The 16,139-nt window shown below is 44.7% G+C and overlaps 1 protein-coding gene across 27 annotated transcripts in view; it reads left to right on the top strand.

Moving 5' to 3' along the window:
• The first annotated feature begins 472 nt into the window (after positions 1-472).
• Positions 473-16,139, top strand: part of KIT (KIT proto-oncogene, receptor tyrosine kinase) — an 84,794-nt gene continuing 69,127 nt past the window's right edge. For 17 of the 27 annotated variants that reach the window (XM_017970039.4, XM_035292343.3, XM_008993282.5 and 14 more), the window contains exon 1: positions 1,033-1,157. In XM_017970039.4, the coding sequence (XP_017825528.2) occupies positions 1,091-1,157 (67 nt within the window). In that variant the 5' untranslated portion in view covers positions 1,033-1,090. 27 annotated transcript variants of the gene reach the window in all.

Below are 16,139 nucleotides of genomic sequence, written 5' to 3'. Positions count from 1 at the left end.
CCTGCTCTATACCCCTCACAAAGCTGTTATCCTGAGCATGAAAGAAGAGTCGGTGTGGAGAAGAACTAGTAACCCCTACACTGTTGCTGCTTTCCGTTCAAGGATCCACCATGAGACCGTGGGTAGAGCACTTTCTGGGCAGTGAAATCTGGCTTAAAAGAATCGTTGTACTTTTATCTTACTCCTGGGACCGGCAAGAGCAGTTAAGAGGAACACAGGGATCCCTAGCCCTGAAACCGTCGTCTGATACAGAGGCAGAGAAATCATTACAGGGGTTGGCAGCATTGGGGTGGGGGGAGAAATGTGTAAGAAAACCTGGGCTCCCAGAGCAAACTTCGCAGCGCGCCCCTCCCCACTCCCTCGCCCCAGTCTCCACAAAAGTCCGGGTACGGGCTTCTTGGGCGTAGGCCAAGCCGACCAATAGGAACTCACTGTGTCCTTACATGTTACAAAGCAGGTGGAGAAACTGAGCAGAAACAATTAGCTAAGCCAGGCTCAGCCTTTACCGCGGTGCCAGGCGCTCCTAACAGGCCTGGAGGGTAATGTCGGGGCTCAATTTCCTACCGCTCCCCTCCCCATCCCCGTACCTCCACCACCAGCGGCGTCCAGCCTACTCTCGCTCGAACGCGCCGGAGGGGCGGGGAGCCGACCTTTATTGTCTGGAGAGCACCTGGCAGGTGGCGGGCCCGTGCCCTAACGTGCGCGTGGTGCCCAGCTTCACAAAGCCAGCGGGCAGCACCTCCCTGGTTCGGGAACGGCCTCGGACGGGCAGACCACATCCCGGGGTTGGAGAGGTGGAGAGAGAAAGGGGCTCCGGGGTCAAGAGCCAGCGGCAAGGGCGGGCACAGCCCCCCCGGCATTAGCACGTCGAAAGAGCAGGGGCCAGACGCCGCCGGGAAGGAGCGAGACCCGGGCGGGCGCGAGGGAGGCGAGGCGAGGAGGGGCGTGGCCGGCGCGCAGTGGGAGGGCGCTGGGAGGAGGGGCTGCGCTCGGCGCTCGCGGCTCTGGGGGCTCGGCTTTGCCGCGCTCGCTGCACTTGGGCTAGAGCTGGAACGTGGACCAGAGCTCGGATCCCAGAGTAGCCACCGCGATGAGAGGCGCTCGTGGCGCCTGGGATTTTCTCTGCGTTCTGCTCCTCCTGCTCCGCGTCCAGACAGGTGGGACACCGCGGCGGGCACCCCGGCCGTGCGACTCCTCGGCGAAACCTGTGCCTGGGAGGGTGGTACACGCCAGGGTGCGTCCGGAGGGGGAGCTGCGGGCCCTCAATACCCTTGCGTTCCAGCCTCCGGGGAGACTCCAGGCGGCCCTCGGACTCTCCAGAGGCCTGCCTTGCTCACCTGTGCGAGGAGACCTCAGCTGCTGGTGGTGGGGGGCGCGAAGCCGGGGTTCTTTCGGGAGTGGGGACAGCAAGGGGGTTAGGCGTGAGCGAGGCTGCAGGCTGCATGTGAGTTTGGGGTAGCTTTTGTGCCGATGGTGCGCTGGGGGCGGAGGCGGGCGGCTCAGGGGTTCGCACCGAGCGCCTTATCTCTCCGTGCGAGGCGCGGCCGCAGATTCCTTTTGTTAAAAGTTGCGTGTGTGTAACCGGTGCCCAGGATGACCTGCCCACAGGTTCTCCGCCACGCGGAGGGCAAAGTTAAAGAGCCCTTTCTCTCCTCTGCGGCTGCTGCCTTCCAACCGCAGGCGCTCTTTGTGCCCAGAGCTGGGGACCGACCCGCTGCTGCCTCTGCTCGCGGCGCCACCCGTGGAGACGAATCGAAGGCTGCAGCGTTTCCCCGCCTCCTGGTTAGGGTTTTGCACGGGAAGCGTGCGGCGTGCGAGTGTGGGGCTGGACCCCCGTGAACCTGGCGGTAGTGGCGACGGGGACAACTTGGGTAGGGCGTGTGGAAAGCAGCCGCTAGGTTGCAGACTTTTTGCTTTCCTACATCGCGTGCTCGCCTCTTTCTGCCGTGGCGCCGTTTCATTCCTGCCAAGCGCCCCGGGGCTGCTGGAGGCTGCGTTTGCCGCCTGCTCCTCTAAGGCAGCGGACAGCGTGCTGATACTCTGCGGTTTCTGACCCTGGCCGCCTAGCCCGCTGGCCCAGTGCCTGGCCTGCCTGGCGGGCTCTGGAAGCCCCTAGTCCGGCTGCCTGCGAACTGTATTCGCAGGTCCTTATTTTCTTAGGACATTTTTGAGGTTCGTAACCGCCCGTCTCTCCACTCCCGGGGCGTCGAGACTTCGGGGCTGCCTGGGGATGGAGAGGGAGATGGAGTGGAACTTTTTGCAAATCTTAGTTCTTAAAGCTGTAACAAAAATCTAGGTATATTCGCGTGGGAACTTGGGTCTTAGGTGTAGGACTTCCAGGCTGCTGGAGCCGCTCGGTCAGATTCCTGCCTCCGGTTCACTTGTTTTCTCGGTGTCGCTGGTGCGCGCGAGTGCAGGTCGCTCACTGAAGCTAACCCCTGAAGCCCTGTTCTCTTCCAGGTCATTTTAAAAAACAAACCTTTAAGGTTACCCTGATGATGTAAGGATAGAAAGTGAGTCTGAGCTGGAATCAAGTGCTTGAAAGGAAGCGGCGCAATGAAGGGTTGTGAGACTGTCGACTATCGGTCAGTTTCTCTAGAAAGCTTCCAGGCGCAGCCTCCCGGGTCCTCGTCTTGTAACCATTGTGAGGGCTTTCCTGTGGGGGTAGAGAGGCCTTGCATCTGGACCCCTGCGCAGCAGGAGGGGTCAGCAGGGGTCACGCGGGAGTCTTCGGATTCCCTGGAGGATTTGATTACCTGTCTTAAAAAGACTCATCTGGTCTTTGTTTTTGTGCCTTGGCCTTTTTAATATCAGTTAAGGTATGTGAACTAGACCCTACTAGGAGACTAGAAAGACAGCCCACATTGAATATCTGCCTTTTAAAAAATTAAATGAATCAATGGTTTCCTTCTTCCCAGTAGATTTTTGGCAAAGGAAATTTGAAGGTCTGCCTCCTGGGGGGCAGTGTGGTATAACGACCAAGCCTTGCTCTCTCCCCGGGATTCTCCTTTTCTCTGCCATTCCTTGGCTGCGTGTCCTTGGGCAGGGTGCTTACATTCCGGGGAATCCAGTGTCCTCCAGAGTACAAGGGGGCATCTGCATCCTGAAGTATCCTTTGCGTCTAGAATTATCCTCCAATGTTCTAAGTGTAGACTCAGCAGTCTTTTCAACTATTTCCCTGGTCTCTGCCTGCCTCTTTGAAATTCCTCTGCCTCTCCTGCTCACAGGGACCTCATAGTGTATGGTTGCATCTGACTGGAGCTGTGGCTTATGCTGCCCGCCCCTCAATTCCCATATATTCCTCTGCATTGCTCTTTGAGGGCTAGGAGGTACCCACTTTGTCCTAACCCTCATTCTTCTCCTCCCCTTCCCCCCTACAACAGTATTACAGCTCCTGTGCCTAACAGGATGAACCTGCAAGGAATAGTGAATCATACCTTCTCGCCTCGTTCCTGCAGGTGTGAGGCTGGAGTCATTCTCAGCAGCTGGACACAAGGCACTCTAAATTATCCTGCTGGAAATAATAAAATGGTCTTATAAAGAGATCCCAGACAATTCATTTATCCCTATTGTTTTTCCCCCCACTCATCCCCCTATTTTCTTCTCGTGACTCTGTAAATCCCGTATGCTGTGCATTTACAACATACTTTCTAACGCATCTTAAATTCCGTATGACATGTGTGATACATAGTTGTTGCTCTTCAGTTGGAAACGATGTACCAGGCCCGGTGCTTGGGGCTTTACCTGCTATTTCTAGTAGTCTCAATGAGCCCAGGAGGTAGTACTATTACTCTAATGTTTTACAGCTGGAGAAACTGGCAAGAATAAGCCCCAAATCATCAGTGGTGAAACCTGATGATTTCTCACTACCATGAAGGTAATGAGATTGGCTTCATGTGCCCAGCTGTATATCCATTCACATTACTCACCAGAATCTGTTGTAAGATTCATTCAAAAATATTTAATGAGTTTTTACTATGTGCCAGGCATTGTTGGAGGTTCTGGGAATGTAGAATGGCCAATGTCACTACCTTCCTAATTTTGGTCAAAAATACTGAGAATTGCATGTCTTATGACAAGAGAGTATTTGTGGAGGGAGGATTCATTAAATTTTAGCTTGGAGAAGGGGCTGTAGGCATTTAACCTGTGGTATGCTGGCTTTAGGTGTTAGCTGACCCATTCCAGGTAGGGTCTCTGAAATGAAGGTAAGCTGTCTCTAAAATGATGATGCAAGCCAATTTAAATCCATCTCTCCAAAACATAAACATGGTCTTGTGCATAGGTGGGAGAGAACACCCCTAATAATGGCTGATACCATTGGCTATTTACCCTGGATAACACAATGAGAAATAACGACAATTTACCATCCAGGGCCATTTTTTCTCCCAAAAGAAATTCTCATCAGAAATGTGCCAGGTATTCTGCGGGCTTTCCTTGGAGCACATTTATGTAAAGATGTTGTGGTGATGAATTTTGCTGCTGTTGTTGACAGTCCTTCAAAGTTACCCTTAGGGTTTTGACTCATTTCCTCAAGCTTCTTCCAGATAATTAAAGAAGGACACAAGGAAAAGAATCACAGTGTCTCCAGTGGAATTTTCAGAGCTGGACTGCAGTGTGGGGACCCCTTCAAGGTGTAGTGGTCAAGGCTGTGGCAGCATTTTCTCCAGAATGAATTCAGTTGAAGAGTTGGCAGGCTATCATGTTGAAGTGCTTTCTTTTGCTGCATTAGTGTGTGGTAACTTTTAAAAAGAGGAATTAAATGACATTTACAGGAATCCAGATATGCAGAATTGCATGTGCAGTTTTAGTAACTTGAATAGATATTGCCATAGCTATAAGTCCAGAATGAGCAAGGCCTGGGAGGGAGTAAGCGGAGGTAAAAGTTTGCCTGGAGGGCAAATCCAGTGTAAATCTTTGTTGTACATAGAGAGGACTAGAGTTGAGTCAGTTTGGCCCAGCAGCTCTGATTTCTGACATTTTTTGGACATGATCATACTGCTCATCTTTTGACCTCAGATTCTTAAGTAAAGGGCAGTTGTAATCTGATAGCCGGCGGAGACGTGTTTTGTTTGGCCTACATGATGCTTTTTAGAAAACATTGAGGTGATATTAAACAATCTAGAGTTTTTATCAAGATCTCTATTTCTGTCTTCTCTCTAAGAATTGAAGGTCATGGCCCCCGTAGATGGGGCCTGTGCTCTTCAGGTTGCATTAGGCTCTAGGACTTGATCCTGCCAACCCTTAGCATTTCCCACTGGGCTCTGGTGAATGCAGGAATCCAAATCTTCCCCCTGGGACCACGCAGAGGCAGATGACAAGTAGGAGGAGCACAGTCCAGCCTACCTTGTGTTGGTCTGATGGCTTCATGACTGACAGCTCTGTAGCCTTCAAGCAAAAAATGGGATTAAATGACACTTGGAGGAATCCAAATATGCAAAATTTCCCGTGCAGTTCTGTTAACTTGAATAGATATTGCCACAGCTGTAAGTCCACAGTGAGGAAGGCCTGGGAGGGAGTCAGGAGGTAAAAGTTTTATTTTTATTTATTTATTTATTTGTTTGTTTGTTTGTTTATTTATTTATTTATTTTTGGAGACAGAGTCTTGCTCTGTCACCCAGGCTGGAGTGCAATGGCGCGATCTTGGCTCACTTCAACCTCCACCTCCTGGGTTTAAGTGATCCTGCCCCAGTCTCGAGGCACTGGGATTACAGGCTCCACCACACTCGGCTATTTTTTTGTCTTTTTAGTAGAGACAGGGTTTTACCATGTTAGCCAGGATGGTCTCAATTTCCTGACCTCATGATCCCATGATCCGCCTGCCTCGGCCTCCCAAAGTCCTGGGATTACAAGCGTGATCCACCTGCTTAACCTTTTTGAGTTTTCATTTTCCATCCTAGTTTTGCCACTTACTAGCTCTGTAACTTTGGGCAAATTTCTTAATATCTGCCAGTAAATGTGTTGCTACATGTAAAACTTTTAGAATGGTGCCTCATAGTACAGGCTCAATATATGTTAGCCATAATTACCATCTGTAAAACGGGAATTATTGTTGTCCCTAAAATGGGAGTATTCCTACTCTGTTAATATGATTGCCCTAAAGATTAGAAAGAGATTTTTGTAAAGGTGCTTGGCACAGGCTAGGGATGGGTTAGGCACCTAATAAATGAGTGAATGCCTCAAGTATATATAGAACTTGACTATTTCTCTATAATTCTTGAGCATGGGTATCAGTAAATACCAAATTGACAGTTTTTTGTTTTTGACATGGAGTTTTGCTCTTGTTGCCCTGGTTGGGGTACAGTGGCGCAATCTGAGCTTACTGCAACCTCCACCTCCTGGGTTCAAGCGATTCTCCTGCCTCAGCTGCTCAAGTAGCTGCGACTACAGGAGCAAGCCACCACACAAGGCTAATGTTTGTATTTTTAGTAGAGACAGAGTTTCATCATGTTGGCTAGGCTGGTCTGGACTCTTGACCTCAGATGATTCACCTGCCTTGGCCTCCCAAAGTGCTGGGATTACAGGTGTGAGCCACTGCACCCAGCCGATAGTTTTTAAAATGAAATAAACTTTAATATTTTTATCTTGTTTTATTTAGCTTTTGATAAGAGTTAGGAAATCACTAGTCTTAGAGACTGAATAGATCTTGAACTTTTTTTTTTTCTCCAGGAAATAAACAAAAGAAAACTACACATCTTGTAAGATTTATCCAACAGAAATTTTTGTGTCTGGTACTTTTCCCGTTCGTCTTATGTTTTGGCTTTTATGCTTACATTTTGATTATGACACATTTTGCTAGACATCTTCCTATACATACCTTTCTGACGGGTTTTCAACATTTTTGCAAAATTTAAGGTTTAAACCACATTATTCAGGACACGTGGCATCAGTTAATTATGAGCTTGGGCTCTGAAGTTGACACCCTGGATTTTTATTCCATTTCTGCCTCTTCCCTGCTGTGTGCTCTGGGACAAGACACTTAACCTCTCCTTAAGCTTCATTTCCTCATCTGTAAAATGGAGTTGATAATGTAGGGCTCCTGCGAGGATTACATGAGATTCTGCATGTAATATGCTTAGCACAGTGCCCCTCATAGAGGAAGTGTGTGGACTCCACTATCGGGCTGATTTTCTTATGTTCCCCTTTCAGCTTTGCCTCTCAGAAAACAAAAAATGGAAAATGTGTAAACAGATTATGTCGAGTGGTTCTTTTTGGTATTAAGATGAAGTTGTTATATTTAATTAATATACCACAGTTAGTGGTAATGCATATTTATCCAATTGGCTCTTTGTTTAACTGTATTCTTCGGTTACTTTCCACCAAAAGAGATACAGATTTCTGGATCAAAGTTTAGATGGGGGAAATGTCTGTAAATGTCCATTTTCTCTAGGTGAATAAGTACATGTTGCTAATCTGGGGTCCATGAAATCAGTCAAGGAGCTTTTCTTTGACTGCTTCCCTTAGGAGTTAAAGGACAAAGTTGAACTTGTCCATTGCCCCAGGCTAGACATAGTGGTTGGTGTTTGGTAAGTATTAGTTTAACATCTTTTCCATTCTCCAGCACTTACACTAAGCTTTGAACATAATAAATGCCCAGTAAACATTTTGGATTCAGTTTAACAAAGGTTTACCAATCCCAATGCCTTGGTCTTCCGTTACGGGCTGGGGTTGGAGGAAGGACAGGGCAGAAGCACAGCCTCTTAAGAGCACAGCCTCTGATTCAAAGTAGAATTCGGTTGTCTTAAGTGCAAAGTACTCTGGGCAGGATTTTAAAGGAGATGAGCTTAAATCTCGATGGGCAGGTAGTAGGAGATCAGGGATCGGTAAAAGCATCCGCATGAGAGATAATGTTTGAGATTAATTTCTCAACCTTAAAGGAAGAAGGTAGTATATTTGTGGCTTCAGCTGGAAAAAACTGTAGAAACATGGAGCAAGGCATTCAGATCTGACTTGAGGATTATCAAATCTTTTTATTGGTATGATGGCTGGGGTTAGGAAATTGGCTAGGAAGGTAAGACTCTTCTCTTTAGCCTTAAGAAGCATGGATGGAATGTGTATTTAGTGCTGAGTTTAGGTTATGAAGAAGGCTTTTTGAAGTCGAGGGTAAGGTGGATTTGACCCAGGAGTGGCCCCCAGGCTTTGCTTACTAGTCAGGGCTGCCTGTTCCACCATTCTGTCCAGTTAGATATACTCCCCAACCTGTTCCAACAGTCTGGTGAAGTGAGAGGCCAAGCCCTTCCTTAAAACTTGGACACCCCCTTGCTGTGGGCAACCAAGACTAACGGAAGGTCTGTTTGTTTGTTTGTTTATGAGACAGGTCTTGCTCTGTTGCCCAGGCTGGAGTACAGTGGCATGATCATGGTTCACTCCAGCCTCCACCTCCTAACTTATGTGATCTTCCCATCTCAGCCTCCTGAGTAGCTGGGACCACAGGCGTGTGCCACCACACCTGGCTAATTATTTTTTTGTAGAGAGTAGTCTCAAAATTCTGGGCTCAAGCAACCCGCCAGCTTCAGCCTCCCAAAGTGCTGGTGTTACAGGTGTGAGCTACCACACCTGGCGTTTTTTTTTTTTTTTAAGAGTAAAATATACATAATATGAAATTTATTACCCTATTCATCTTTAAATGCATAGTTCAGTAGTGTTAAGTACATTCACACTGTTGAACACTTTTCATCTTGCAAAACTGAAATTCTATACTCATTAAACAGCAGCTCCCCTCTCTCTCCCCCAGTTGCTGGCTGTACATGTAGCTAACCTAGGGTCCATGAGATCAGTCATCCTAATGTCTTTCTCTGAATTTGACTATTCCAGGTATCTCTCAAATGCTGAATTTGTCCTTTTTTTTTGACTGGTTTATTTCACTTAGCATAAAGTCCTCAAGGTTCATCTTGTTGTAGTGTAAGTCAGAATTGTCTTCCTTTTTAAGGCTGAATAATATTCCATTGTATATATAGACCATATTCTGTTTACCTATTCGTCCTTTGATGGACATTTGGATTGCAAACAATGCTGTAATGAACATTTGCATACAAATATCTAATGGAGATTTTTGTGGAGACTATTTTAGCATTAAACTCACGGCTGCGAGCTGTGTGCTGGGGAGTTGGGCAGACATGGGATCTTTAGATTATCTCTGGGTGAAGGGGTAGAGGGCCTGGGCATTAGGGTGCATGCTTTGGAAAGAAAGCGCCGTTAAGAGTCAGCAGGATAAAGGTGCAGGTCTTCACTCACTTGGAGTATTTTATGGGCACCTTCTGTGTGTCAGGGACTGATGAGATTGAGGGGAAGGAGAACTGGAATGATCATGGGTGTAGGTAACTGGAAGTAATGTTGATACTATGGAATGAGTGGAAATATAGCCAAGAGGAGGAGGGGTGGCCTGTCTGAGGGAGGGAATATAATGTTGGACTCTGCTGTGTTTGCTCATTGATTATTTGTGAACTGCATTTTCTTGAAACTGAATTTCACAGACACGATGGAAGATGTCAATGAAATTCTTCTTAGGGTCAGGTCCCTATAAGAAACTAAACCCCAAAGTCATAGAACTTGGCTCTATAATATGATGGTGGCATTGGGGACTATAAAGAATGGTGTGTTAACTGTGAACCAGTCATAGGGTGAAAAGGAAGTTTTCATGAAAAGAAGTGTAGACTATGAAGGGAATCCTGTGTTCTTCTCTGCACTAGGCCATGTTTAAGGTATGTTTTTTGTTCTTAGGGAATAAAATGGCCATATTGGGTTTAGACGACGGCATAGAGTTGATGAAAGCTTTGGGGAATAGGTCCTTTAAACGCAACTTAAAGAAATGGGATTTATTAAGCCTGGAGAAGATAAGGTGAGGGGAGGTTTAGTGAATGGCAGTCTTCAAATATTTGTGTTGTGTGAGTGAAGAGTAGAACAAAATGAGAGTCATTTAAATTGCCCCATAAGGAAATTGAACTTTTTTTTTTTAAGGAAAGTTTTTTCATTGGAAGAGTTGGCAGAGACTTTATTGTGTTACCAGAGCTAGTTATAGGGCCTTTGCTGGAGCTGTGAAGAAAACCAAGTAATTGTCATTTTGAACCGATTCTTAGGTCCTGCCCAACTCGGTTGGTTTGATGGCCCTTTAAGGGCCTGTCTGAAATCCTTTTGGAATAATTCAGAAATGGGAAAATAACCGGTCGTTTTTCTTTCCTCCCTGCCTTGGCTGTGGGGCAGAGTTTCTCATCAATGCTATGTAGACACTAACATAATCCATGACTATAGACACAATTTCAGCTATATTGAAAACAGCCAGTAAAGAACCCACAACCTAAAAATGGGTTATTGATCTGTGAGGTGTGGTGGGATCTAACCACCGAAGAAAATGTACCGTGTGATAGCTTAAAGTGAGTGTCAAAATAAGACAAATAAAAGGAAGCTCAAGGTCTAGAGAAATCCATAATCAGTCATTCAGCGCTACCCTAAGAATCGTGCTCTAATGTGGCACGGAGGCTGAAAGGTCTGTATGGACGAAGGATGGCTCCCGAAGTCCTCTTCTCTTGATTACTCAAGGATGGATTGGTTTGCCCACCACTCTGACTCCCCTTCCCATCTGTCCTGTCCCTCTGGTCATTTTGTGGTCATGGCTCAGTGACATGTTTGAGATCAGCCAGTGGTCCAGTGGGGAAGGTGGTAGAAATGAAATTGCAATTCCGCAGCTCCTGGATGGTAGACATCATCAATTTTGACGTGGCAGGTATTAATAAAATGATGTTAAGATGGGATCCCTGCCTTTAAGGAGCCTAGGACCTATAGGAAGATGAATGCTGGGTAGCTGCTAAGGTTACAGGACTTGTAATAAGATTTAAGTAACAGTTCTGGTGCTATTTATTACCATTGGTTTGGAGGACATAGGCATGACTTTTTCAATAGAGTGGCCAATTGAAAGGAAGATAGGGGCCTGAATGGGGTGGAATTTGGTCAAGATGTGAAGAGCAGAAACAAAGGTTAGAGTTACCCGAAGGCTCTTCTCCCACAGATGGAATGTCTGTAGAGACTAGCGGAAGATAAGATGGGATAATTTTTAGGGCACCTGGATTTTTATTCTTCAATAATTGGTCTTTCCTGCAGTGCTATATGTGATGTGAGATTTTTGTAAATGTAATCTGGCTAAGTAGTTGCCTATTCAGAGAAGTGAGTTTTAAAAATGGAGAAGTATGGATATCACTTTTGCATGTATTACCTATGTTGCATGTTCAATGCAAATCCAGCATGGATATGTATTTTGAGTTGTGTTTAAGTCCAAGACTGCTTCTGTTCCCTTCTCCCCACTACTGCTGCCCCGACACCGGCCAGGACAAGAGATTCTGTGGGCTTAACATCTGATTGTGACAATAGATGACCTTTCATTCTTTGCTTATTACCCTATTTTAAATATTTAGCAAAATAATACACCATGTTTATGTCAGTTCATTCATTGAAGCAAAGGCAGCAACAAACGAGTGCAAACCTTGATAAGGGGCCTGGGTGGTTTAGATCATCTTGAGATTCTTCCCTGGAACTCCCAGTCTGTTTTGACAGGGTGTTATGAGCACTGTTGGCTGCCCACCCCAACCCAGGGAGTCAGGGGAGGGAGGAGGAAGGGGGCTGTTTGTGGTGGGCAGAACTCTATCACTTAAGGAAAAGGAAGGTCTGATAGCACTTGCCAGTAGTGAATGCCTCATTCTTGACCAAGTAGAAAAAAGATAAGAGAAAATATGAAAAAGGCGAAACTGTGCTCCTTTATCTTGTATTTTTAAATTGCTTAGTGAAGCAAAATATCCAACTTCATTTGGGTTTACCCTAGGTAACTCATTACAGAGGGTTTTAGAAAATTCTTCCAGACAACGCCGGGACTCCCAGTAATTTAAATATAATGGCCTATGTAGGTTCTTAAGCAGAGGAATTAGTTGACAGAGTTAGAACAAAGGAGAGCATTATCACAAAGACCTCCAGAAGGTAATGTGTCTCTTTTTATTGGAAAAGAAGTATTTCTAGAACAGAATTCAATTGGCTTCTGGGGAAAATATTTACTGGAAATTTTAGAAGCGTGGAAGGTGGCAGGAGACGGAGAAGTCGGCTATTATTCTCCTTGGCTAGTGCATGCTTAAAAATAAAACAAGAATGTTAAAAAGATCTTGAGAATTCTCCTTGGAAAGACTGAAGTAAAGATAGTACAGATACTTTTCAAAGGATATAATTTTTGGCCTAAAGTATTTCAAATGCATTTCCATCCTAACTTTGACAATGCAGACTTTCTTTTCAATGGCTGTTGTTGAGGGAAGGTACCTTGGAAGATTTTCAATTTAAGAAATGGGATATTTATTTGGCTAGTGAAATAATCACAAGGACTGGTTTTTAGAATTTTTGTCATTATTTAATTAACCCAGGATTCTTAACCTAAAATATATTAGGATAGCTAATGAAAATACTTAAGTGGAATGTTTAAACGTTCATCTGCTTATTTTACTATATTCTGTGTATATGCCACAAGGAAATAGTATGTACGTTTTTAGCCGAACCAAAAAGCATCACTTTGATAAAAAAGGACACCCCTCCCCTTGCTGTTTTAAAATAAACCAGCATATGTAGGAGGGTTTGTGAAGTTTTTTGTAGAGCTAAATGTGTTGCCCAATTTACATTCCAGCATTTTCAAGGGATATTAGTTAAATGATCATCTTGGTTTCAGAACCACTGAGTTTCAAAGAGTGTGGCCCAGATCACGTGTGTGTGCCTGCGAGTAAGGTGGGTCCCATGTGGGTCTAGTGGCTTTGCTCCATACTGACCCCTGGAATACCAGCTCTGGCCATAGACCATGAGTGCTTAACATTACAGCTTCAATCTTCATTCTCTTGGTCCCTTCTCGTATCTTTAAACTGACCCTATACCCGAAATCCATAGATTTATTCACAGTTATTGAAGTGTCAGAGGTGTAGCAGTGAACATAGCAGGCAATAATCTTCATCCTCTCTTGGGGCTTATGTTTTAGTGAATTATTTTCTCTCCAGGAGAGAGAAGTCCAGGAGTCCAGACAGAAGAAAAAAAGATGTAATTTGAGGGGCTCTCATAGAAAGCAGTTTAATTTAGACTTATTTCAGTACCAAAATATGGTTAATTAACGAAGAAAGAGAAAGGTTATGCAGAGGGTCGGGACACCAGTTCAAAAAAGAGGAAAACCAGAGAAGGCAACTAGAACAACGGGAAATGGAGATTCAGGATCCAGGGGCTGGGGGAGGTGGGTGGGAGGGGAGTCAGGGAAGCTTTGTGAGGTGCTTGTCACACTGCCTGCCACCAGTCCTGCCCTTCGGAGGGCTGTGCACCAGCTCTATCCCAGTAAGTCCCTGCCCCAGTTTCTATAACTTCAAAGCAGCAGGTCTCTTCGTTCAACAGCTGTTTTTGATGGAGGAGTTACCAAAGAGGCTTGACTAGTGACATGGGTCTTCACTTTCAGGACTTTTGGAGCCTTTAATGTGCTGAAGTGTGCTATTAGTCTGCAGGTTTGGATCTGTTTGTTCTGGAATGCTCTTTCACAGCTGAGAGAGACGTTTTGGGGTCCAGGCTGGATGCTCTTTGTTATCTCTCCAAGGACTGGAGGTTGCGCACCTCCTTTTAAAATTCATTCCTCTTTTTCTTATTAAAATATGACCCACTTCTGTTTTAATAATAACTGTTGTAATAACTGTTAGTCTGTTTGACATGGTGCCGTTTAGCCCCTGTCAGCCCTAAACTGCATGTCAAGTTTCAATGTTCCTGTTACTGTAGCTGGCCTGGGTGTGATGCCAGCAGAGAGGTGACATCAAGGTGACTTCATCCGGCTTTTTGCATTTTAGCTTTAGGGTGGTCTTTCACTGGCCCATGAAGTGATAAACTCTCCAGTTTCAAATGAAGAACTGACACCGTTGCATTCCTCAGGACGGGAAAGTTCCTTCTCTGTCTGTTCTTGGGCACTGTAGCCTACTCTTGTTACAGATGGTATTGTTCTGGCTCTTGGGGAGGAAATCCAAGATAAAGGCTGTCTAGTGATAGAAAATGGTACCCTTTTGGGATATGGTCAGGAAGGCATCCCCAGTGACAACAGCCTTGGTTGACGGTATTGCGGAATCTTGAGGTGCTTGGCAGGATGTCAGTTAACAATTTAATGAAATTACCAGCATTAGGTCTGTATGTGTGGCTGCTTAACTAATTATGAACTCAGCTGCTTAAATATATTTGCTCCAGGTTTCACAATTCCTTTTATCTACGGTAATTATCATTGGTTAGCACCTATTTTGGATGAGAATTTCAGGGTCTACATTTAAGTAGACCCTATTGAAATTTATTATCAGTTGACTAGGGAAGAGTTTAAAAACAAAAGCAGTAGGGAGTTTATGACCTCTAGGATATTCCCTGGCTTGTTTGAAAATGTGTTAGCAGCCATTTTATTTCAGTATGGAAGAACAAAACTTAAAAAAAATGCGTATTTTAATTGACAGCAACATTTCAAATGGAATAGTGTACAATATAACCTTCTAGCTTCAACACATATACCAACATGACCTCTATCCACTGTATCTCCCATGACTGGGAAGCATGTCTCAAGCATCACAGAATCTCATCTGTAAATATTTTCAGTATGTAGTCCTAAACTACAAAGACCTTCTTTTCTGAACATAATGACGATGCCAATATCAAGCCCTTCCAAATCAATATAATTACATAATGTCATTGAATATCTAGTATTCACATTTTCCTATTGAAGATAAATAAGTTAGAGACAAACAAGATCTTCATGTAGCAATTGGTTGATATGTCCTTTAAGTCATTTCTTCTCTTTAGGTTTTAGCCCCCTTTTTGTTAAGGAAACTGCACTTGTCCTGTGTAGCTTTGCATTCTGATTGCATTCCTGCAGTCTTCACCTGTAGCGTTTTGAATATTTCCTGTAAGGTGGCGACTTAGACGTTTGATCATACTCAGTTTGATTTTTCTTTTTAATGAGGGGACTGTGTAAGTGGTGTGTTCTCTTGTTCTGCTTTCTGTCTCTTTTTGGTGTACCTTTGGGTATTTGTGAAGATTCGTATTTTTTTTGTTAGATTTGTATTTTTGGTTTTAATGGTTGCCTTCGGACTGATAGCTTTCTCTAATACCCTTGTCTGCTCTTTTTGAGGGGGCTATTTTCTGTTGGTTTGCTACTGTAACATTTCAATTAGCCAGCATTGTACTTTTCTCTTACACTTCTCTCCTGAGCTGGGGATTGGAAGTAATATTATTTTATTTTATTTTTTATTTTTGAGACCGAGTCTTGCTCTATCACCAGGCTGGAGTGCAGTGGTGCGATGTCGGCTCACTTCAACCTCTGCCTCTTGAGTTCAAACGATTGTCCTGCCTCAGCTTCCTGAGTAGCTGGGATTACAGGTGCACACCACCATGCCCAGCTAATTTTTGTATTTTTAGTAGAGACAGGATTTCACCATGTTGGTAAGGCTGGTCTCGAACTTTTGGCCTTGTGATCCACCCGCCTCGGCCTCCCAAAGTGCTGGGATTATAGGCGTGAACCACCGAACATGGCCAGGAAGTAATATTCTTTCACTTCCAGTTAATACCTAAAAGGCAGTCAGCAAGCATATTCTACTTTTTGGAACTTCACCTCATCCCCATTTTTCTGACGGCTATACTCTTTGTCAGAGCACACGCAAGTAGATACTCTGCTATCTCCCTTGCTACCATCATTTGGTCTTAGTTGTACAGGTAAATATCTGTTTAATGCTGGCAACCAGTCCTTTTACCATGGCTTTCCTGGCATTTTGGTTTTCTGAAGCGCACCCTCTAATAGATGCCTCATGGGAAGTATATCCTGAATTACATGTCCACAACGGGGAGTGCGTAGTCAGGTTGGCTAATATAAAATTGCTGGCCCATCTTATCTTTGCTCAGATATCTTTATTTTCTGTATTGCCTTTTGCCATAAAGTGGTGTCAAAATCTGATGATGATCTTCTTTCCCTCACATTTAACTTGGTGTTTGCCTAGATATCCAAAGGAATGTTTTTCTACCTTTATTCTTTAAAGTCTACCAGTTGGTTTTATAGTATTGGCTGCTGTTGATTATTTTTTTTCTGTAGACAGTGTCTACAGACACTGTAATTTTATGTGTAATTTTAAGAG

This window comes from Callithrix jacchus, chromosome 3 (genome assembly GCF_049354715.1).
Source record: "Callithrix jacchus isolate 240 chromosome 3, calJac240_pri, whole genome shotgun sequence".
In the NCBI taxonomy this organism is placed as follows: Eukaryota; Metazoa; Chordata; class Mammalia; order Primates; family Cebidae; genus Callithrix; species Callithrix jacchus.
The sequence above is the reverse complement of the archived record's forward strand: the minus strand, read 5'-3'. Positions and strand labels throughout refer to the sequence as shown.